The sequence below is a fragment of the Diadema setosum genome, chromosome 10 (genome assembly GCF_964275005.1).
Source record: "Diadema setosum chromosome 10, eeDiaSeto1, whole genome shotgun sequence".
Classification (NCBI taxonomy): domain Eukaryota; kingdom Metazoa; phylum Echinodermata; class Echinoidea; order Diadematoida; family Diadematidae; genus Diadema; species Diadema setosum.
Genome location: NC_092694.1, coordinates 17316326 through 17340959, shown reverse-complemented (window position 1 = coordinate 17340959; position 24634 = coordinate 17316326). Strand labels below are relative to the sequence as shown.

At 37.4% G+C, this 24634-nt stretch overlaps 1 protein-coding gene across 1 annotated transcript; it reads left to right on the top strand.

The window, feature by feature from the left end:
- Nucleotides 1-1356: 1356 nt before the first annotated feature.
- Nucleotides 1357-21024, top strand: LOC140234218 (syntaxin-12-like). The gene is made up of 12 exons (XM_072314280.1): nt 1357-1384; nt 2786-2924; nt 8635-8718; nt 9257-9326; nt 9902-10001; nt 10920-11057; nt 12763-12809; nt 15231-15327; nt 16773-16845; nt 17786-17868; nt 18570-18663; nt 20666-21024. The coding sequence occupies exons 2-11, from the start codon at nt 2861-2863 to the stop codon at nt 18660-18662; spliced, it is 849 nt and encodes a 282-aa protein (XP_072170381.1). The 5' UTR covers nt 1357-1384; nt 2786-2860; the 3' UTR covers nt 18663; nt 20666-21024.
- Nucleotides 21025-24634: the final 3610 nt, after the last annotated feature.

Below are 24634 nucleotides of genomic sequence, written 5' to 3'. Positions count from 1 at the left end.
TTAGAGACTGACAATTTTCCAAATATTCCACCATAATTAGTGTGCACCCGATCATTATGCAATCATAGCGTGTGCAAAACCTGTGTAGAAGCCATACCTCCTCCCATATCCTTCCCCGCCCCCTGAAATCCCTGCATTTAGATGACAGACATACACTTCTCACCTATAAGTCGATACAAATTGCAAAATATTCAACCAAGTGTGTCCCATAGGTCGTTGAATTTCAAATCTAAAAATGCAAAAGCTTCCTGTAGCTGAAATGAGACCAGGTACTTCATCACATCAGTTACCCAGCACTCTAGCTGTCCCCCTTCATGTAGACTTAGTTCACTTTGGAGATTAACAGTTTTCCGAATATTCCACAAACTAGTGTCCATTAGATCGTTTTAATTTCAATCCTACAAAATGCAATAGCTCAGTCGTGTGTGAGAAATAATAATGACGCACGTGCGCGGAACAATTAACTGAGATATACCGCGATTTAGCCATCTGTGAATATCGCTCTTCGATAGACAGATAGAGGGAAAAAAAACCCAAAAATTTCACCGAAAGTGCACATGCACAAGGTCGCTGAATGATGGTCTGAAAATTCAAAATCTTCCTCTTGTGGAAAGGGGTTACCATCCGACCTCAAACACCCTCTCCCACTCTCTCCACTCCCTTGCATCTCCCAAGTTTTGCTCCCCCCTCTCCCGCATCGTGAAAACGGATCGACGCCCCAGCTACTATACATCAATGACAATCGTATTAATTAAGGGCCTATAGTATACCTTAGAGTTGGAATGAATGTATTATAAGTCACTATGTCAATCAATCAACTGTTGGAGATGTCAAAACGTAATGTTCAGTAAGAATCACTGAACATTTTAAAAGAGAATTAATTGAAATACATTCTCATACACCAATAGACCTATTCCTATAAAAAAAAATAAAAAATAATGTCTTCAAATTATACTGTCTTTGAATATGCAGCTCATGCAGAATGGGAGTATATAGGTATAATGGACCATTTCGAAAACAATCAATGGCAAATAAAGGGAAATGAATAAAAATCGAAATTAAAGGGTGCGGATACAACATGCATGATAGTTTTAATTGTAGGAATGTGGATCCTAACTTTGCTCTGTGCTGCGTGTAATCCCACAGATTCATGTAGGAGGCACAAAAAGCGCACTGGTGTGCTGCCCTTCGATCTGTGTCGATTTTTTCATGGTGGGCGCATTATCTAAGGTCGAGATAAGTGGAACCCTAAGGTACACAACCGCACACAGCTGCTGTACAGTGAGTACGGGCAGAAACTTACATGCCAATTGAATGACCAGCAGATCATATGTTATTGTTCAGCGCTGCGTTGAATTGAGGGGCGTATTTTAGCAGACTTCTGGTAAGATTAACACTTCTATTTCAGAAAATGCCGGCAAACTGTTATATTTATCATTTATGTTTTGTGTAGTAAGCCCTGTTATGCATATGTAACTGATTTAAGCATTAGGATAGCAAAGATTGGTTCTCAATTTCATGGGAAGTTAACAATATTCCCTGTTCGTAGGCATAATCGGAATAGATCGTACATACATGATTTGGACGCGATGACAATTTTTGTAGTGAGGGGTGGCACCGGCATGCGCATGCCAGCGTACACAACACTGAGTCAGTGGAGACAGACAACTGCTCGATCATCATGCTCCTAAAGTTATGTTTCATGGCCGATGCTAACGTAAGATGGTTAGATCATTAACATGACACACGGCTATTAGTAATTACCGTGATTACGGGTATTGATACAATACATGTTATTATTACCTACATATAAGGTAGTTTTGCCAGGCAGTCCAGTTGTAAATTTAGTTGGTATTTTGATTAAAGATGTCACGTGACGTCAATATTTGCTGTCAATCAGAAATGTTGTAATTCCTGACGCAAAATTTTGGGCACGATCTTGCCTTTGAAGTTCGGAAACAAGTGCAGAATACCCCATCACATCGTTGCATGCGCATGCAAGTGTGTAACACAATCCACATGTAGTACTGTCTGTATCTACTGTGACTAGTGAGTGAGTGTACAATGTAAATGTCCATATTTTCACGCTATTCATTTTTCGCGCTGAGCAGTGCAAAAACTTGAATTTGCGCTGCACGATTGTCAACTCACTCAAAATGTGCAGAGAAAATCGAGAAGACATTTTTCGCACCGCAAAAAATTTGTGTGGTTACAGTAATCGGCATGTAGGCCTACTGGTCACAATACAGTACCACTACGCTACCCTGGCCCTGCCCTTAAATATGTATCAAACTGACTATCATATTCATAGTGACACGTAGCTATTATAAATGCACAAATGCATGCACGCAGGCACATTCGGCTCATGATGGGTATCAAATCCTTTAAGCCTAACTTCAGACGTTTCACCCCCCCCCCCCTGAAAAAAAAAAAAAGGAAAATGTTCCACATAATGTATGATGTTAACCTTCACATAATTACACGTGTACACTGTAGTTATTCTAACATTAGGTGATTTCCCCATATTGGTGTGACCTTGCCTATACATGTAGGTACCCCCCCCCCCCCCAGCAATATTGCCAAGAGTGTATGGGACTGTGAGTGCATGCATCCATGACTGTAAGCTTCTAAGGGTAGGGTAGTGTAGTAACGTAGTAACTGTAGAGTGGTATGGAAAAATTAGTCGGGGACATTGTTGTATTTTACAAAGAACTCGTTCCAAGCAGAGAACAGTTGCCTGTCATCTCAATGCTCGAGTCCCACCATGCTCTCCTGTTTGCTTTAGGAAACATTGTTGCAGTTGAAGGTGCGTGCCCTGGACCATTCCGTAGGAGAGGAGCAGAAGTGACTCACATTCACCATGTCGTTTGGGACGGGAGACTTTGGGGGCTCTGGTAACAGCTTCTCGACTTACCACGGTAGCGGTAAATTTCTTGATTTTCTATCCCCAACTGTGTTCTTTCCTTCTCACGTGTGTGATGGTTGGTACTCACCTTGTGGCAAAGTGTCTCCTGCAGAATGAGGTATTTGCATGACCCTTATTATAACTCCCGCACATCCTATCAGAGGCTCATCACATAGAACCCATGTCTTGAGCCACTTTCTATTGGTAATTTTGTGTCATCTAACTGCTGCACATATACTTATCTTGTATTGTGTGATTTGTTGATTTGTTTCTAAACTACACATATAGATTGTTTGATCGTATTTTCATTTTGTCTGCTATTAGTGCTTTGATACTCACTGCAGTCATGAAACAGACTTTGTCAAATGTGTATCTGCTGAGATATATGCTTGTAAGAATCCCTGACATAGAGAAACAGAAAGAAATGTACAACAAAAGTAAAAAATCAGCACAAAGTACAAGTTTTTGTTGCTGTTTCTCCCTTTTCTGTTAGTACTTTTATACGCAGTTAGTGGCAGGATCATAAGTGACTATTCTCTGCTAATTAAAGACAAGGCCATTCTTAGTGCCTTTTTTAAGTGGCTGGAAATGGTGAAAGACTTTAAATTTCCTCGCTTACATGTGAGATAAACACCCCACAAGTCCATAGTCATAGTCACAGAGATGTAAAATCTCATTAATCATTTTAATATCATGAAGTGAAACGAGTCTTATTCAGTATTTGTCCCAGTATGTCTTTTTGCTTAAATTGAACAGAAGAATCTATAGATGAGAGAAGTATGTTTTTGGGAAATCAGAAAACAAAAACCCTTAAAAGTCAGTAGTCAAAATAAGAGAAAATAATAGACTTGGTAAGGGTGATATGGTGAAAATAAGAGTAACTAAAGCTACAAGTTGTTAAAAAAAGAAAAAAAGATTATAGATTGTACATATACAACTGTAGTAACTGATGTAAAATATGACTCGTATCTAAAGTGTAGCATGACACCCATTGTGGGTGTGTGTCATGCTGATCAATAACTGTACTTGACATTTGTCAAAAAGAAAGTGAGAATGTCACTGTAAGAAGGTCAAAGACTCGATGCCAAACTATCTGCTAACGCTCCGTCCCAGTGACAAAACACCTCTAGATGTTTGCTGCTCCTACCCCTTTCATACTTGCCAAATTTCATCTGAGATTTCCAGGGAACTTGCGGTTGACGCTGTATAAAGTGTGAAAGGCATAGCATGTAACCTCGCGGGTAAAATGCTGTCAGGTAACTTTCCAGAAATCTTACCCTCTAACCATCACTGGTAAACTAGTGGGTGTCTGCATGAGCTCCAGGGTGGCACTGTTGCAGGAAAGACAAGGTCAGTGAAGTGAAGGTCAGCATACCAGTAATGTCTTGGGGTCGTGTTTGCGCATGCGCCATTTTTTATAATGCGTACTTTCACTGCAGAAGAGTGGGCAAGAGAAATTCAAGCGGGTGCTCATTCGCTGGTATGAAAGAAATTTCTTGCACTATTTTCACCTAAGTCACCCAATATGCATTAAAATACTGAGTTTTGTCTTCAGATGTATTGTTGTCTACAGGTTCTGGTACATTGTAGGTTTACAGAAAAAAAATCATGTGAATAATATGAAGTGCTTCATGAGCCAGGTTTTAAAATCTAGTTTGAAAAAACAAACAAACAAAAACAGACGTTATTTCCAGCTATGCAAGTGCTACCTTGCTGCACCTACTGTATAGTACAAGAAATTATCTTTATTACTTGTGGGAATGTTGCTGTGTTGGTTTAAAAATCCTTAATGATTATAGTAATGTACATAAAATCAGAAAATGCACTTGTAGGTTGGAATGTAAAAAAACTTGAAAGCAAGAGTTTCAAAGATAGGTATGTACAGATGATTGGAGAAAAATAAACATAAACAACTGATATGAAACATGTACATGTAGATTGTCAGATTAGAACCACCATGCATGTTTGTACAATGTACAGATATCATTTTTATGCAGAAAATCATAACTTTGCAATCTGGTGCCTTATCAATACATACAATGTACACAATTCAGTTTATGAAAACTTGTTGCTCAATCTTTATACACTAGATTAACGGTGACTTCACCCTATTGTTTACACAGCTGACGTAATTGAAATTTAAAAGAATTATTCATATTGAGATATTCAAGGCCATTACAGTATGTTGTGCCGTTAGTGCAGAATTGTACACAGGCATGTGCCACATTCCGGTGCTGTATTCTGATAAGTGAGTGATTAGCATACTGCTACTGTACTACAACATAAGCACTGGCTAGGGTTGGAATTTACTCACCGACCAAAGTACGTATTTCAGAGAGTGCAGACTGTATTGAGTATCTCAGTAGACAGTGAGTATGAGGAGTTTTGAGATGAGATCATTTCCACACTTACCACATATGCGTAGAATAGCCCAAAGTGATCACCATGCACTTTTTTTTTTAGTTTCAAAAGTGCATGGTCCAATCGTATACAATGTGTGTATGTTGCAATAATTGGTCATTTGTTATGATTTAATGCTCATGAGTCAGAGTTTGCATTTTCAAGTAGCTCTGGAAGCCCTAGTAAACAACAATGACAAAATTAGTTTATAAATCTACTTATTCAGCAAGCATTTACTTTGTATACCAAGCAGGCCAGTGTTTTGACATTCACTTTTATACAATTTTGTTGTTGTTTTTGCTTTCAATTACAGGTATTGTGCTTGTGCAATACATTTTGGTAGTCGTATTGACTTGATTCTAAACCTCCTCTTCCCAAATCATGCGCATGTTTTTATGGAGCATTTTTCACTCATAAAATATGTCTAGAGGCATAGATTGTGTAATACTTTACATAATGGGGATACATGTATCAAAGTCAAGCTGGAAAATATTCCACTTCCTAGACTGCAGTTTTTCTGTACCATCATCTTTTAATGCGTTCCTGCAGTGTATTGAATGTAATCTTGAATGCATCATTAGTTTTTGGTGGTTGTTTTCCCTTTAGTATGTAGACATACACACAGTTTGTATTTTACTAATGTATTGTTGATGTACCCGGTACAGTACATGTACATGTTGCAGGTACAGTACAAAGGTTTACATGTAGTGTGTTCCTGTCATGAGTACAGTGTTTTCAGCATGAATTTTACGTTTTGTACAAGTTGTCTGTTGATATGTGAGTTGTTGTTTTTTTTTCCCCTTCCCCAGATGTTCATCACATAGCATAATGTACATGGATAAATGTACATATTTTGTATGACAGATCTTGTCCCAATTTGCATTTGGATTGCCAAGTGGACACAGTCTGGCATTGATCAGTGTGACATCTGATATCTTGAAGTATGATTTGATTCCATTCATGCTGATATTCCCTTAGGACTGACACTTCACTCTATCCTTTGATTGCTTTGGTATGAACTTTATATTTTATTGCACGCATAGACATAATGTACTTGAAACTCTTTCCCTGCAGTACACAGTGTGTGTACATGTGTGTGTGCGTGTGTGTGAATAAAAAAACATTTCACGTCACAGTATTACATTCAAGTGTGTATTTAAGTACAGTATATGATGAACTCACCGACATTGAGACAAAACTAATGACAAACGGCAAAGGGTTTCGCGATGTTATAAGCTACATACATTATACTGTTTAATACTGATGGATCTTATGCTGAAATTTATTTTTGTAGTAGATTTAGCAGTTGCAGCTGTAAATATTGAACAATCAACTTACAGTCTGTACGACTGTAGGTGTACATTTGTTTGATTTAACTCAACTTTTCACTCAGCTGTTTATTTTTTGTTATTATTTTTTTTCTTTTATTGGTCATACTCCCAGAAGTGTACTCTCTACAATGTGGTACATGTAAAGTAAATCAATGAGGTTTGTGTTTTAACTTTTCAATGTGAAGGTGCTGCTTTAAGTTCATGATACTGTTGCTGTGTACGAGAGAAATTTCAATGAATTTTCTGTATGCTGTTGAAAAAAAAAAATGCAATAGGCCAGCTTTATAGGGTTTGGGGTTTTCTAGTAAGTAGAATGTGATAGCAGTTAGTGCAGACTCCATGTTTTTATGTCAACTATTAAAATCTAATAAAACATGTACAATACATAGGACAAGACATTGTTTGAACTTGCAACATGTAATCCACATTACTGGCTTGCATGATTGATTGCAAATGCAGGTTGTCTTAAAAATGCAAATATGATGTGAATGGCTACTCATTTCCCCAAGTTCTCAACTGTGAGTCATTGAAATGTGATGTACCATGGAGCTGCCAAGTACTATTATGTTTGCTGAAGTTTGTTTGGCATCAAAAGTACAGTTTTATTTTTTATTTGCTTTCATTATTTTTTTGTTTTTGTTTTATATGCAGAGGTTTATACAATTAGTTCTGAATATGTCATGTGTTTATCATGGTGATGCTCATGAAAGTTTAGGTCTGAAAAAAAAAAGCCCTTTGATTCATGTAACTGTGCCAATTCTTTTATAATGTGTGTGATGGAAAAGCACACTTTACGGGCAGTAACTGCACTATTTCTCGAACTCCCAACACTTTGCTTTCGAAAGGAATCTATGACAAAGTCAGATAATTTGCAAGAAAGATGAGTTTGATGAATTGGTAGAATCCTCCTGCTTTGAGCATTGCTATCACCATTATGTCATCTCCCCAAAATAGATTTGACACAAAAGTCACACTGTATGGTCATTCGCAAGGCAATGAGTGATTGCAAAAGAGGCTGTTTGTGTTCAACAGTAACACTACACACAACTTGTGTACAATATGACCTACTATGCGTGTATGTGTCACCCAATATACAATACTCTCTAAACCTTTTGTGTGGAGGCTACCTTTGTTTTTATCTCTTCTTTTTTCTACCCACATGAAAAAGCACCTGTGTATACATGTCATGCATTTTATTTGGTCACTGCTTTGAATATTTAAAGTATTAACCAAATCTAAGGTGGACCAGCTTGCAATCTTTCTCAAAATTTCCAGTTTTGCTGTACATTGTAATCAGTGATATTGCACTGTACAATCTGTATGTTCTTCCACTCACTCTTAGAAAGAGTCCTTGAATCAAATGTTCATTTAATTTATGAATCATTCAAGACTTAATTTGCAGTATAATTGGACTACCATCTGCACAATTTCTGTGCTTCTGCAATCATGTTTTGTTTTTGTTTTTTTCTAAGTACATGTCTTTAATCCCATTTGTGTATCTAACATGTATTAAATTGCTGTCAACATACAATGTATGTCAAGTCTTAAGCAAGTTCTGCAGGAGAAATTCAATAACTCTCTAATTCATTTTAACCTACAGCTCCTGTACGTCCTGTAAAAGTCTACTGTTGCTTTTCAACCATTTCTTTACTCATATACTGTAGTCACTGCATTATTTTGCCCGCCTAGAGCTCTATTTCCAAATTGTTTACATCAAATTGTTTTATGAACCCTAATGTTAGGATGGAAAATTATATTATCAGTAAGAGTCATTGGAATTAGCCATGCCTTGAAAACATTTTTTTTTTTTTTTTGATAGTGCATAGAAAATGGATCTGAATAATGTGTATTAATTCTCACCTAATATTGATATCATGGAATTGTGTATAAATACAGACATTTAGATATCATGGCATAATGAAGCATTTGCACTATGACACAATGAACTAATGATTTGTTACATTCATTCATTTCCTCCCTCAATAATTAATGCCACAGCTGGTAAGAGTGGGAGTTCGCAGACAGACTTCAATCGACTCACACAGGGAATCGCAAACAATGTTCGGAAAATATCACAAAATGGTGAGTTTGCTTCTTTCTCGTTAGGCATCGTTTATTACAACTTGTATGCATGGTCTTGTTCATTCACATTTCTTGATAACTTACTGAAATAATGGTAGTCAGAAAATATCAGTACTATACATGTTATTTCTATGACAGTTTACTCTTGGTTTATCTGTGTTCACATAAATCATCAATCTTGTCAATGTTATTATAGTGGAGCATTTGTAAGATCAAGAGTATGTAAGTGTTTTCGAGAGCTAAGTGCTTCATGATACATGTAGCTTTTTACCAGGATTACTCCAGTGCATGCATGACAAATGAATAATACAACAAAAAAAAAAAAAAAAAAAAAAAAGAGATGACTGTTGGTACTCTCTCCTATTTCTAGCTTGTTAGAGCAGTGTAGTATTTGTAGATCATGATATCCATTTCTGAGTATACGTGTAGCTGTTTTGGCAGTGAATGATTGTTTTAGGCTTCTTTGATGTCTACAATGCAGCAATGTTGTACTCAATTCGCCAATAATCAGCCAGTCTTATTTTCATTTTCTATGCAGTCCGTGAAATTGAAGGTTTCACAGCTAAACTTGGCACACATGAGGACAACAAAATACTTAGAGACAAATTGTAAGTATTAAGGATTCAAAATCAAATAGAAACGATGCAATGTTCACTGTATGTGCTACCTGGTGTGATAGGCATGTGTGTATTGCAAACAATTGTTATACGTACAATATGTGTATGTTTGACTAACCGGAGGAAAACTTTGGATAATGAATTGAAGTACTATCTCATGTTTTTTGAGCAATTGCCCTAAAACTTGGCATGTGTCACCGCTTTCATTTTGTCAGTGTTGCATTTATTTCTGGTCTAAATTAGGTGAATAGGTGATTAATTATTTAGAATCCTTTGTTTGAAAAAAAAAAGGAATCACAAAAAGACTTTGTTTTCAGTTAAAAGAAAAAAAAGTTCAAGAAATACTTCCTCTAGATGTCAGCAATGACATTGCAGATATTTTGAGTCGATGAGATGTATTTTATTTTGGTGTCCAATATGGCATTTGTATTTATTTCAATGCCAGTTGAGAGAGGAGAAGGTTCTCCATGGCTTCCTTTATTATTGCCCAGTGAAAGACAGGCCATCCAGTGACCTTTAACACCTTCTTGTTCCACCCCCTCCCTCACTTCTTCAAAACACAACAGGGATGAAAGACAGCACTACACAAACCAACTGGCGAAGGATACAAATAAAATGCTGAAAGACCTAAACTCCATTCCACCCTCTTACAGCCCTTCCGATCAGGTGAGGAAATCGAGAAGAACTCAACATGTCAAATTTTTATGTCAAAATCCACTCATTCTGACAGTCAACTTTTAATCAAGAAGGTGAAACAAAGGACCAAATAGTGAACATTGTTTGAACATCAGACAGAAAAAACATTCAGGAGAGCTTTGTACAGGTTTGTAATTTTTCATAAACAGTGTCATAAATTAGTCACCACCACATATGTCAATTAGATAGAATGATTACAATGTTGCCTCACAAGATTTTTCTTTGGTTTGTATGTGCAAAATATGGAAATCAACTTTTTGGTTGAAAGCTTAGCAACTGCGGCACCCTTTCCTCCTGTGTCGCTAATGCTGAATTACTACAACTCTCCAATAATTTGATGCAAAGGAATTACTTTTTTCTTTCCTGTAAAATGCATTAGTGCCAGTAGTGGCAGTCTTGTGGAGTGGGGAATTATCACCTCATCAAATTTTCATTTGTGGATTTTGACAAGTATTACATGTTTATGAAAATGTGAAATCTGTCATAATTTGATACTGTACATCCACATTTGAAGAATGAAATTGCTGCTACTGTATTTCTATTTATTTATTCATCTTTTTTTTTTGGGGGGGGATGGGGGGGGTTGATATTAGATTTGTATCAGATATGACCTCATGCGCCATTGAACTATTTCATCAAGGTGTGAAATATGCTACGATATCACTTTGAAATGTAGTATTATCAAAGTGGTATGCAGCAGGAGTTTTCATCATTCATGAGAAAACAATGCTGCCTGTCTCTGTCTCATGTACACCCATCCATCCATCTACCACTTTCTCTTCCACCTCATCCCCTTCCCCTCTCCCCTCCCACCCCACCTCCACCTGCTTCCTGGTGACACTGAACATCGCTTTCTCATTTCTGCCTGTGTGTGTCTCGTGTGTGCAGAAGCAGCAAAAAATGCAGAGGGAGAGACTGACGAACGAGTTCACGACGGCCCTGAACCAGTTCCAGAAGGTCCAGAGGGATGCCGCTCAAAAGGCGAGGGAGTCGTTTGACAAGGCTAGGGCCAGCTCAATATCATCAGTGAGTAGTCGTGCGTTAAGTTTACCAACTTTGACAGATCATAGTGGTAATAGAGCACAGATTTCTCATGCACAGAATCTACACATGAATATCCGATCTTGCTTCAGAATCCTTATTTTTTAAGCTCAGTGATAAGTCTCTAAAATTATTGTAAATTTTAATGTTCATTACTAAGTTTCTCATAAGGTAGAGAGTGTTATGTTAAAAAAAAGAAAACAAATCATTTGAACCCTGTGTTGTCCATAATTATTGTAATCCTTTGTTTTGGTGGCAGAATATCAAAAAGCTTCTTACAGGCTAAAGTTCGAATGATTCTCAAATTTGCAAAACACTGAGGAAGAGTAATGTTCCTTTCTCTCTTTCAGAGGAGCCAATTCTTTCAGATTTCATTACAAGTCTGTAAAGCTTGCATGAAGTAATTGCAATCCATCTATTGTAAAACTGGAAATATTCATGCTTTGCATTTTCACGAATAGGAGCTGATGGACTTTTTTTGTCAGTATGGAATTTTCATGAATTGCCACTGGCATTCAGCACACATAGTGTAAACATAAACTTTTGCGTGCATGTAATTTTGTGGATTTTGGCTCCCAGAGAAATTCATGAAAATTTCATGCACACAAAAAATGTTGGTGTACAGTAATCTTTTTCAAGTGTAATATATGCAGTGTAAATCAGAGGTGTCAATTCATTTTCCCTGGGACTGCTTAAATATTCTCATATATGCATACGGCAGATGCACCTGATATTACTACAGTTTCAATATTTCATTAAAAAGCTAAACTTTTGACTGATTTTGATAGACTGAATGGAAACACAACATTACACTGGAAAAACAGACCGGATACTAAGGATTAATTGTAAAAATTTACATTTATACTGTATAGAGCATAACAATCTTAAAAGGTTCTGTTTACACTTTACCTAAAGTTGCATCGTATACATCAGGAAAAAAAAAAAAAGTTTTCACACAGCCCTTACAATGTACCTCTGATCATCCACTTCCAAAGCTACGTATTGTATAGGATGACTGGCAGTAGCTCTTCCTTTTTCAGTTCTCTCATCGTGCTCAAAGATATACAGGACAAAATAAAATTCAAATACTTAGGAGCTTATAAGCACTTGTAGGCCAAAATTGTTCCTCAGTAGAGATGGAACAGAAAGAAAAGGATGGGAAAAATCATATCTCATGAATGTAGACCTACCAGTATTGATGAATATGAATGAAAGCATTGGGTAGACTGTAACTGGTCTATGTCCATCAAACATGAAGTTGGCATTTGAATTGTGAATGATATTTCCAGCTCAAATAATCATTTCTTCTGTCAGTGATGATTGAAAAGAATTCCGGGGTTTTGTTTTGTTTTTGGTTTTTGGTTAGTTTTGAGGAATAACAAATGGTGCACGACATTATGCAAGCAGAGGTTTCTATCTAGGTGTTAATTAGTGTGCATTGTTTAACCAAAATGTACCAGTAGTATCATTTGTATGCATGAGTCAAGACTCTGGCAGATTTATTGTTGGGCACTTTAGTAATGACATTGATACAGCACCAACTTGAGGAATTACATAATAATTGTTTTATTTTGGTTCATATTTCTTTCTATCTGTTCTACTATCTCTCTCTTTCTCTCTGTCTGTCTGACTGTCTGTCTGTCTGTCTGTCTGTCTGTCTATCTCTGTCTTTTTCTGCAAATATCTCCAGGCTGGATTTGAAGACCATTCAGCAGACACTTTGATTGGTTTTGAGAGGTAAGTCCTCACAAGCAGAGTGTAGAAAAAGAAAAATTGTTTCTTGACATGTGCCATGTCATAAATATTTTTTGTAATAATGTGACAGTAAATGCAAATTTCATGTTTGTTCATATAATGAAATGCACAAAACTAACTATTATCATTTTATCATATTCATTTGGCATTTCCAAAGAACAGAGATAGTCATAAAAAGGTACTCCTACGACTACTACTACTGCTACTACTACTACTACTACTACTACTACTACTACTACTACTACTACTACTACTACTACTACTATTACTATTATTATACCCCCGCCAAACGAAGTTTGAAGGGGGTATATAGGAATCAGCGGGCGGTCGGGCGGTCGGTCCGTTGCAAATCTTGCGTCGCGAACTACTTCCTCAGTTTTCAACCGATTCTCATAAAACTTGGCACAGATGTGTGCCTTTGGTTGTACATGTGCAAGACGTATTTTTTGACAGTACCCAAAAGTATGTTGCCATGGTAACGGCATATTATGGGTACAAATCTTGCGTCGCGAACTCCTCCCACAGTTTTTTATCAATTTTTATGAAATTAGGTACAGATGTTCATCGGAATATGTTAATGTGCAAGACACATATTTTCGCAGTGGCAAAAAGTGCGTTGCCATGGTAACGGCATGTTATTGGTAAAATATAGGGCAAAATGCTTCATGGCAAAACTGCTTCATCAGTGTTCTTCCAATTCTCATGGAATTCATATTGAATGTTTGTCTTAGGATAAAGGTCAGCATGACACATTTCTTGACAGTGACAAAAAGTATGTTGCCATGGTAACAGCTCACATATTATGAGCCAAAATGATGGAAAATTTTGTGTTGCAAACTACTTCCTCAGTTTTTGCCCAATTTCCATGAAACTTGGTACAGATGTGTGCCTTTGGTTGTAGATGTGCAAGACGCATTTTTTGACAGTACCCGAAAGTACGTTGCCATGGTAACGGCATATTAATGGCAGAAGATCAAGGAAAGATCTTGCGGATTGAACTACTTCCTCAGTTTTTTGACCAAAGCTTATGAAATGTGGCACAGACCTTGATCTTGGTGGGAAGATGTGGAAGACATATTTTTCGGATGTGTCGGAAGCTGCGTTGCCATGGTAACGGCATATAAATGGCAGAAGATCAAGGAAAGATCTTGTGGATTGAACTACTTCCTCTGTATTCGACTGAAGCTCATGAAATGTGGCACACACATTGGTCTTGGTGGGAAGATGTGCAAGACATATTTTTTGGATGTGTCGGAAGCTGCGTTGCCATGGTAACGGCATATTAATGACGGAAGATCAAGGAAAGATCTTGTGGATTGAACTACTTCCTCAGTTTTTGACAAAAGCTTATGAAATGTGGCACACACCTTGATCTTGGTGGGAAGATGTGGAAGACATATTTTTCGGATGTGTCGGAAGCTGCGTTGCCATGGTAACGGCATATAAATGGCAGAAGATCAAGGAAAGATCTTGCGGATTGAACTACTTCCTCTGTATTCGACTGAAGCTCATGAAATGTGGCACACACATTGGTCTTGGTGGGAAGATGTGCAAGACATATTTTTTGGATGTGTCGGAAGCTGCGTTGCCATGGTAACGGCATTTAAATGGCAGAAGATCAAGGAAAGATCATTCCTTGGGTAAGACTGTCGTCACGGGGCGGGGGTATTAATCACCTTCAGTGATATTTCTAGTTACAACTACTACTACTTCTTCTTCTTCTTCTTCTTCTTCTTCTTCTTCTTCTTCTTCTTCTTCTTTTCTTTTTCTTCTTCTTCTTCTTCTTCTTCTTTTTCTTCTTCTTTTGCTGCTGCTACTACTACCACTACTACTACTACTACTTCCATTAATTTGAGGGCATGTATTAGCTTTAACCTTTATTTGCTTTTAACAGTTCCACTTGTAAACAGGATCCTGTCTGGTTAAAGTTTACCAAACTCTATAGTGACAAGCAACTTTGAAACTGTCACTCTAACTGCAATGTAACTTGTTTCAGATGCTTGCCTCTGCTAATCCACATCATGACGTTTGGTCAGTCTTCCCCTCCCCCCCCCCACCCCCCACCCCCACCCCCACCCCTCCATTTCTTATCATTATGAATATTATTTTGTGTGATTGAAATCTATACTGGCAAGCTTCCTACATTTGAGTATGTAATTGAATACTGTTGATACCTTTTCACACTTCTTTATGCCAGTTCAGTGTTTTAATTCCATTTCACATGAGGATATATGCATCCCTGTTTTCTATAGTGGAGGAAACATCAGTGCAATGTATTTGACAAAAAGCCAACAAACGTGTAATAGATGACACATTGACGTTGCTGACAGTGATAGGCGTACAAGCTCCATTGACCTTTGAACTTTGACATTTCAAGTCTGTCTTCTGCCTTTTTCCACCTAGTTCCAGACAAGACGCTGGGTTCAGCCAGCAGAGCCAGATGAGTTATGAGGATTTGGAGGCAATCAAGGAGCGGGAATCACAACTCAAGAAACTGGAGGTGAGAGACACACCCTGGTGACCAACATCTGCAGTGAAAGGAAATATGGTGTTAGATAAAGCCACTTAAGTCAGTGCAAGTGCTGGGAGAAAGTTTGAGGGGTATTGGAGAAGTATTGAGAAAGTTTTGAGGTGCTTTGAAAGTGACATTGTCATCAGTTTTGGCTATTGGCTGGTCTTTGTCCATTCAAAGTACCAATGTTGTGCATCTTTTCAGTGCTCAGAGGTTTTCCTCCGATCATATCAAATGAATTTGACAGACGTGCCAATTTCTAATCAGTATAAAAAGAATGTTTATGTTGTCAGATATTTGCAAATTTTGGTGAAAATAACTATTTTGATTAATGGTCAGATAATCAGTTATTCTTAAAGTGATGTCCTGTCCAAATCCTGGCTGTCTTACCCCTAAAAATGAAGCCACCATGACATGTCAGCAGAAAGGCTATCTCAATTGATAAAGTGCTTTGGCTGCCATGTTTGTTTGTTTTTTTTGCTCTCCTGAACATTTGACATTTTGTAGATGTATATGAGTTCTTGTCGCCCCAGTGACGATATGCTGTCATCATACAGATCACCCTCTGTGTTACAGCATGCATTAAAAATGAGAATCCATTGAAAGTTTGTTTACCGTTTATGGCTTCATGCAAGTGCATTATTTGGTAAATCGGTGTTAGCGCATAGTAAATTTTCTCCTGTAAAATTTCAACTTGCTGTAAATTTTCCATGACATTACATGTAGTTTCCACTCATTGTGATCCTGTTTGCATCTGTAATAATGTTGTTGTTGTTGTTGTTGTTGTTGTTGTTGTTGTTGTTGTTGTTGTTGTTGTTGTTGAGGTGTGTGAACACTTTGGATGAGTATGTCCTGTCAACCACAAGAAAATTACCTGTGTGAAAAAATAAAGGGATGGTACAGTATTGGTGGAGATGAGAATTTGGCTTTTAACATTTTGCGAGATACCAAGAAAACACATGATATAGTACAGAGCATACCATTTTAAGAGGAATTCAAAGTTTCTTTGATGAAAATCGGGTTTGGAATGACTGAAACATCCAAAAACAAAGTAAAACAAAGCGATCGTAATAAAGTGTGGGTCCCACACTTTATTAGAGTCGCTCTGTTTTTGGATATCTCAGCCATTTCAAAACCAATTTTCATCAAATAAACATTGAATTCCTCATACAATTACATGCTCTTTCAGATTTCATAAGAGGTTTCTCAGTATCTCACCAAAAAATGTTAGAAACCTGAAATTAGGTCTCAACCAAAACTGTATGATCCCTTTTAATGTACAGAAGAGGAGTACTCGTTGTTTGGTCCACAAGTAGAAAGGCAGACTAGTGCTTTACAAAGTTTTGTCTCTATTTCTAATAACATTTGCTGCTTTGTGGAATGAATGGTTTTCTGCAAGGTGTGACTCAAGTTTTTGCACTTTTTGTTTTCAGTCTGATATTCTGGATGTCAACCAAATCTTCAAGGACCTTGCGACTATGGTACACGAGCAGGGAGAAATGATAGGTAGGTCTGTAAGGCTTGCTTTTACCAACTATATCAGTGTCACATTTCCTTGAGCACATGTTTTTGATTTGTTTTTGTTTTTCAAGTTCTAGTACTGTAGTATGTGTCATCAATTTACTACCCTTTACCAGAAAATGAGTAAGTAGGAAACTTTGTGTCTGATGATTTTTCACTTGCTGTTTTTCAAGACATAATTTTCTCACTGCTTTTTGAGTAAAATTACTCCAAATCTTCTCATTTGAATCTTAACTCTTTATGTGCCGTGGTGTAACCCCCTGTGTGCCACATTATTCTGAGACACCAACGTTGTCATGCTTGGGTGAAACACTCTGTTATTCAAGTCAGTGTAACTTTTTTTTTTTTTTTTTTTTTTTTACCTGGATATGTAATGAGCAAAGTTGTAGCAAAACTCCCAAGCTTTGCTTTGATGTAAATTGTTATGACAAATCTATAATTGTTTTTCTTTCAAAATGCCAGTAGTTACATTATTGTAGAGACATGACTTTTGCACACCAAAAAGTGACAGAAACTTCAAATTTACTCGCAGAGCCAGGAGGGAACATGGCTTGATAGTAAATCACCACATTTGATGCAAACTACCTCCAGTACCTGAATGAAATTGTGAGAAAGCCATTCATTGTACTGTGGCATTTGGTGATTTCTTGGTAGGTTTGGCAGGCTGTCGTCTGAGTCCGGCGTACAAACATGACACAAGAGTTAATGATGGGGTGGGGGGGTTGTTGGAGAAACTTTTGTCTCTTGTAATATTCCATGTTTCTTTTGGATGTATTTGGCAAACTTGTGATCATGATTATATTTTTTTTTTCTTCCGATTGTGACAAAATAGTGTTAAGGTACTTCCAGGAGTGAAAATGAAAGTTTTGTAATGAGCAGTTGGGAACATAATCAGATTAACCATATTCTCTTCATTGACACACAGACAGCATTGAGGCCAACGTGGAATCGGCTGAAGTGCATGTAGAGCAAGCCACTGGGCAACTTGAGAAGGCCAGGCAATATCAGGTAAAGACCATTCATCCTGGGTGCTGTGTGTCAGAACTTTGTCATGACTTTATTGTATGACATGCTCGTCATTTTCCTGCAGGGTTTGTGTCGGCTTGAACAGTGCTTGAAGTTTTCCTCAGCCTAGAAGAGCCCTCGAGATGTATTTGTTTTTGAAAACCTGGCTGAAGTTTGAAATGTTGAAAAGTCCATCCATATGGTTTATAGAATTCATTTGAATTGCATGGAAATTCAGATACTGTATACACCATATATTCAGCATGTCTAATTCTGTGCAAATTGGGACTTCGCAATGATTTCACAAGTGGTTAAATTTGTGATGGCAGATTAGGTTACTTAAAGGAGAAATGTATGCAAAAATGTCACATTCTTGTTTGGATCAGAGTCAATATTTTGCATGTTTTTATATTCGCGAATAGCATCTGACTCGCGAAATTCACGAAAGTAAAAACCTTGCCAAATGTTTGGTGTATACAGTAAGTGATTTTTTAAGATATCTATATAGATTTAGATTTTATCCTTTTTTTTCTGTTTGGAAAATTGGACGAAAGAAAAGACAGATATAGATTCCAATGGGTTGATTCAGTGAATAACCAATGTTTGAACAATGTTTCTCCGTATTAGAGCCACCTGTATTGATATTGTGTGGAGAAGATCATGCCTGACTCCTCTGTTTATCACCATTTTTATCTCACCATCAGTCCAAGGCGAGGAGAAAGAAGTTCCTTCTTTTCATCTGTGTTCTCATCCTACTGGGAGTCCTGGCACTCATCTTGTACCTCACCCTCAGATAAGGTGAGAAGAACTTGTAGTGTGTGTGTAAGGTGCATTATACCTACTCACCAAATTGGAAATAGTGTCTTAACCCGTTGAGGATGTACTGATTTTACTACAACACACATTTCCCATAGACACCTCCCCGAGTGTACTCAGGACTCGTCCTGAACGGGTTAAAGACACTGTGAAATGGGGATATGTTTATTGAAGCTTTACTGTGTTTGGCTTGCCGATTGACACACAAGGCTGGAGTGCTTTCTTTACAGAGTTCCCCTAAGCACAGTTGTTTTAAACTAATTGCCAATGAATCGAGATTACAGTGTACCTAATCCCCCTTACCTCTTTTGTGTCACCACAGCCTTCTTGACTATTAAAGGCAGATTGCTACACCTGAGTGGGCTTGCTAACTTTACAGCGAGGTCAAGTTTGGAGGGATTTCTGACTGCTGATGAAAAAGCTTTGTAATTTACACTATAGTGCCTTGGCACAAAAGGGGTTTACCCTATCCAGGCACCAACCCATCCAGTAAAATGTAAGCTGCATAATGAAATCACACCTGAACAGATTCCATTGGTGTTTGGCAGCATCTTAGTACTTGTGCCATCAAAACATGAGTATTACTTTACTAGGTGCTGTGTGAAGAATTGATGTGTCATTTACACATTGCTCAAACGACAAGACCAACAAAAGAAAGTGAAAGTGTAAAGCAGTGAGTTACAAAGTAAATGAAAATACATTGAAAGTTACCTGATTAGATTAAATGGGAAGGCTAGTAACTGATCAGTGGGAATCAGTGGAAATGCTGGGAGATGATTGTTCCAATCCTTATGGGATTCATTCAAGAGTTCATTGTATATCTATTGTTGTGTGAAAATGATTTGCTTCAGAACGGTCTCATATTCAAGTAATGTGCTGTTTAATGCTTCCAGGTTAGCGTCCCTGGTCAGTGACGGAGCATTAATCTGCACATTACTTGAATATGTGACCGCTCTGAAGCAAATCATTTTCACACAACAATAGATATACAATGAACTCTTGAATGAATCCCATAAGGATTGGAACAATCATCTCCCAGCATTTTCACTGATTCCCACTGATCAGTTACTAGCCTTCCCCTTTAAACAACAACAACAAAAAAAGGAACAGATGAATGACTGAAATAATATTATACATAGTAATGTAGGTTGCTGGTTCACTAGGAGACATGGACTTTGATTTCAAGTGGATTTCCAACATTCTTGTCCAAATTTTAAAGTGAAACTTTAAATCTCACTATAGCTGTCTACTGTAAAAGTGGAAATTTTCGTGTTGTTGAAATTTTTGCGCATTTTGTGCAACCAGAAACTAGTGCGAAAATAAAAGCATGCAAATATTTTTGCTTGCCATATGTTCCTGTGCATGATGTCTTGATTCCGCCAAATTAAAGATATGCAAAACTCTTCTTACCCGGCCAAGCGCGAAAAATTAGTCGCGCGAAAATATCCGCTTTTACAGTATTTTGTATTCATCAATATGCCCGCTGTGATGAACTAATGTTTATCATACTGGCAGTAACCTTGCCAAGATATTACTCATGTAGTTTGTGTCGATCTGTAAACCATTTATATTCTTTGTAAACAGCTTTCCATTACCAAACTCTCATCAGCATCAAATTGACCAGCCGTCTAGCAGATGAAACATCCTTCTGAAAAGTGTCAACAGTCTTTCAAATCTACCCAGTATTTGAAGTGGATGGTTTGCTCGGCTCATAAAGTACATTAGAGCTAATTGCCTAAAAAAAGGGAGTAAACTATACAGATTTTCTCTCTTTCTTTGTTAAAATATAATGCTCCATAACTTATAATATTTTTTCATTCGCTTGCATTTTTACCTTGGTTGATTAAAGCAGGGATTTTAAAGTTGTTTGCAGTAGGCTCTTTTGCATCCATCATGGATCTGGATACATTTTGTGTAGCTAGAAGAAAACGGATTTAACACACCTTTCCCCCTTGTGTATCCCATTTCTCTATATTTAATGCAGGTGACCCAGCGTGTACCCTCACCCTGCCAACTCTTTGTGCATTGTCTGTCATCGAGAGTCATCTTATTCGTCAGTCATGGGCAAGAGGGTTTTTTTTTTTTCTATGTTTTCCTCTTTTTTTTTTAATTGTTTATTCATCCAACTGGCTTACCTGAGCAGCTTCTTGACGTCACTTTTTTTTTTTCCCGGAAGTGAGTCTTTTCAGAGGGGCACACGAGTGCTGTTTGTCAGGATGAAATCTTGGAGATGAATTCAAAGCCAGGATGTGCAGATATTGTAGAAAAGGAGTTGCAGGATACAGCCTGTATATGAACTTATCTTTCTCGCTTTTATCTGTGCACATTTCCACAGTCCTAAGTTATCCAGAACACAAAAACAAAATTTTGTTAGAATTGAGACAGGTTTCCTTGCTTGCTTGTCCAGTGTCAGTGAGCCACTTATTTATATTTCGTCGTAGTTTTCAAAGTTTTGAGTCATAGGTTATTGTGTTTTGTTCGTTTTTTTTTTTCTTTTTTCTTTTTTAAGGATGTTATCTCTGAACTTGTTTCATGAAAATGTGGATTTATGAGAGGGTTGTATACAGCTGCCAGAATTTAAGGAGAAATTGATGGACTTTGTCAATTTGATTTTGTGTGTCTTTGTCAAAATTAGTCCAGTGGCCTTTCTCCTCCTATATCCCAATCATGTCGAGTGTTTGACACTTTTTAAGGAGAATATAAAAAGGGAGAGAAAATAAAACCAACAAGCAAACAAACAATACCCAGCACTGTAGTACTATCTGTAGTGACAGAACCGATTTCAGCTGTTCTGGATGACTGCTTTTAAATGTCTTTCCAGCATGTATTGTCTCAGAAGAGATGAGTGTTCTCGTAATGTATCACAAACATACCTTTCATTCCAATGCAGTCTGATTCACAGTATGATTTGTTATTTTTGTATTCTTGTATAGAGAGAAGGGAGAAAAAAAAAAGACAGATGAATTATGAAGCAGTTGTGTTTGATATAACACTACACTGCTGATGGGAGGACTTATTGGCACCATACTCTTCAGTGGAGCTTTGTTTTGATTATAAAGAGGATGTCAAAAGTTAAGTCTTAAATGCTGGACTCCAGTTGGTGGACTGGTTAGTGTGAAGCCAGTTCACATTAAATCTCGATGCTTGATGCTGTTAACATATCCTATTCCCTTGTACAGCAGGGCTAAGAGCTCTTATGTTGTTAGAAGAATAGATTTATTGCTTGCAGTAAGTTTAATGAAAGAGCAAAGTAGGCTATGAAAAAAAAAAAAAAAAATAGGCGAAAGAGATGTGTGCATGCCAAGCTTGGTGATTTGCTTGCGTAGACAGGTTGCTATCTTCGCTGATACTTTAACATTTCTGTCGAAGATGCGTAGACAAAAGATACATCAAATCAAAAACTTGCTAAGAAAACAAGTAACTGGAGACTGTGAGTGGGATGCTCAGCCTTATGTACATGTTTAGTGGGTCCATGGCTGCAGTGCAAAGTCAGGTCTCATGTAGTGACATTGGAACTTTTGTGTGTCTCGAAAATTTGTCGCATGTTACATGACAAGCTTATGCTGCCTATAGGATCATGGATTGCATCTTTGATAACAACTAAACTATGGTCACTACACAGTGGTACTTGTCTGGACTAGAGTTAAGATTGAAATTGAAAAGGCAAAGTTTAGTATGGTAACAATTCACTCTTACATGATGACAAGAGCATGTACTGAGCCTAAAGTAAAGGCGGTTAATGTTTGGAGCATCGTGTCAAACTTTATTCTTATTTTTTTTTCCATAAGATTTAATGTTAGACATGCCTCTTGCATGTAGATTTATAAGACCGAGAATTGTATGCTTTGTAATTCAAAGTGAAGAAAATTTTCATTTTCAGCAAGACCAATAGTATGCTACAATGTTTCTTGTTATATTTAGTTTGTATTTGCTTTATAGATCCTGTGCCAGATCCCAATTCACACATATAGTATGCTACAAGCAGATTGTGTGTATATAATCAATAGTGTATGCATGTATAACAAACTTGAAAGTATTGCGTATTTATCAGAGCTTTTATCCTTTGTTTTATAGTTTATGAATACTGACGTACCAGTTGTGTATAGGAAAGGAGCAAAGTGTGTAATTAGGGCATCGTTTTGTTTGTACATGGTGAATTGGGGGTAAAGAGCATATATTTTGTATTTCTTCTTTGTAAAATACTGCAGTGTAGGGTATTCTACTCAGTCAAGTGATTACCGGTACGTACAGCCAAGTTCATGACGAGATTGTTACAGTGTATGCAGAAGGCACATACAATGCTGTCAAAACAAGGGTAGGGGAAAACCCCAAGACATACAGAGAATGTATTCTTTGTGATATGTGTTGGTGTTGGTGACCTTTCTTCTTTCTCAACTGATTAGGCACTCCACTAGTTTCAAGCGACAAAAGGCATAAGCTTGCCCAAAGTAACAATTTATGGAATTCATCAATCATGTTCAAACAAAGGATGAACTTGCATAGACCAGGTGACCAGAATGATCCTTCCATTGGCATTTTGGAAAGCATCCATTTCATTTTGCATTGAATGTATTAACAATCTCTTTCTATTGATATTGTCAAATACTGCTTTTGCTATCAGGTGGATGTGCTGGCAAACACCACCTATAAGGATCACTTGAATAATTATTACATCACAGCTGCCTATCACAGTGAATTTAAAAACCAACATGCTCTGCTGGTACAGGTGACCTTTTTCTGCTCATGCTCAAAGTAGAACCCCGAACTGGCTTATTGTATTGAAATGAGAAATAAGTGACATGCAAAGATCAATGATTGACAGGCCAAAGTTTACACGACAAGTCCACCTTCATATACATGTGGATTGAGCGAATGCAGCAATATTAGTAGAACACATCAGTGAGAGTTTGAGGAAAATTGGACAATCTGTTCAAAAGCTATGAATTTTTTAAGTTTCTGCACAGTCACTGCTGGATGAGAAGACTACTACAAAGTATGATGTCACATGCGTAGAACGATATAAGGAAAATATAAAGAGAATTTCACAATGTTTTTTTTTTTTTTTAAAGTGTGCATTTCCTTGACTTATCACAGATGTATGTTATGGGTAATATTATTCCCCCTGCCTTCTGATGAAAGAGGCGACATCACTAGCGGTAGTAGTCTTCTTATCCAGCAGTGACTGAGCTAAAACTTTAAAAATGCATAACTTTTGAACGGATTGTCCGATTTTCCTCAAACTCTCACTGATTTGATCTACACATATTGCTGCATTCACTCAATCCATATTATGAAGGTGGACTTGTCCTTTAAGTACCTCTGTTTGCTCTATCTTTGTACAGCTGCTCCTCAAACTCAATTCTTTTCAGGGTGAGATGATGCACTAAATACCAGAAGCTGGTAAAATAACAGCTCTGCTAAAGGACAGAGTACTTTTTTTTTAAAACCATAATGAATATGGGAATCAATTGCGAGATGTATTCACCCCAGATGTATGATGAACATATCTTCTTGGCAATGACTTAAAGCAGCATGTTCTTGATAAACCAGCCTTCCGCTCAGATTTTGTTGTGTTTCTTACATGAATGACATTGATACACACACATATATATATATATATTTCATTAATACCTATTAAAATCAATTTATTTGTCTTTTTTTTTTTGGGGGGGGGGGTGGTCGTGTGACAAGCACTGCCATATTATGAGATGTGCTACAATATATTGTATCAGACAGCATTGAATGGAATACAAGAAAGGCATTGTTTTGAGTCATGGCCCATATGTCTGGTGGGGCGACAAGACCTCATATCTCAAAAGTGTCAAATGTTCAGGAGAGTGAGAAAGCATTGCAGCCGAAGCACTATAAAGATGGGATAGCCGCTTCTTTGACATGCTGTGATGGCTTCCATTTGGGGGTAAGACAGCTAAGATTTGAATAGGATATCACTTGA

Excerpts from the sequence above, each read along its gene's own strand:
- LOC140234218 (XM_072314280.1), top strand. The coding sequence starts at position 2,861 with ATGTCGTTTGGGACGGGAGACTTTGGGGGCTCTGGTAACAGCTTCTCG. Across the intron at positions 2,925-8,634 it reads CTCGACTTACCACGGTAGCG|CTGGTAAGAGTGGGAGTTCG; the intron begins GTAAATTTCTTG and ends TTAATGCCACAG. Across the intron at positions 8,719-9,256 it reads TCGGAAAATATCACAAAATG|TCCGTGAAATTGAAGGTTTC; the intron begins GTGAGTTTGCTT and ends TTTTCTATGCAG.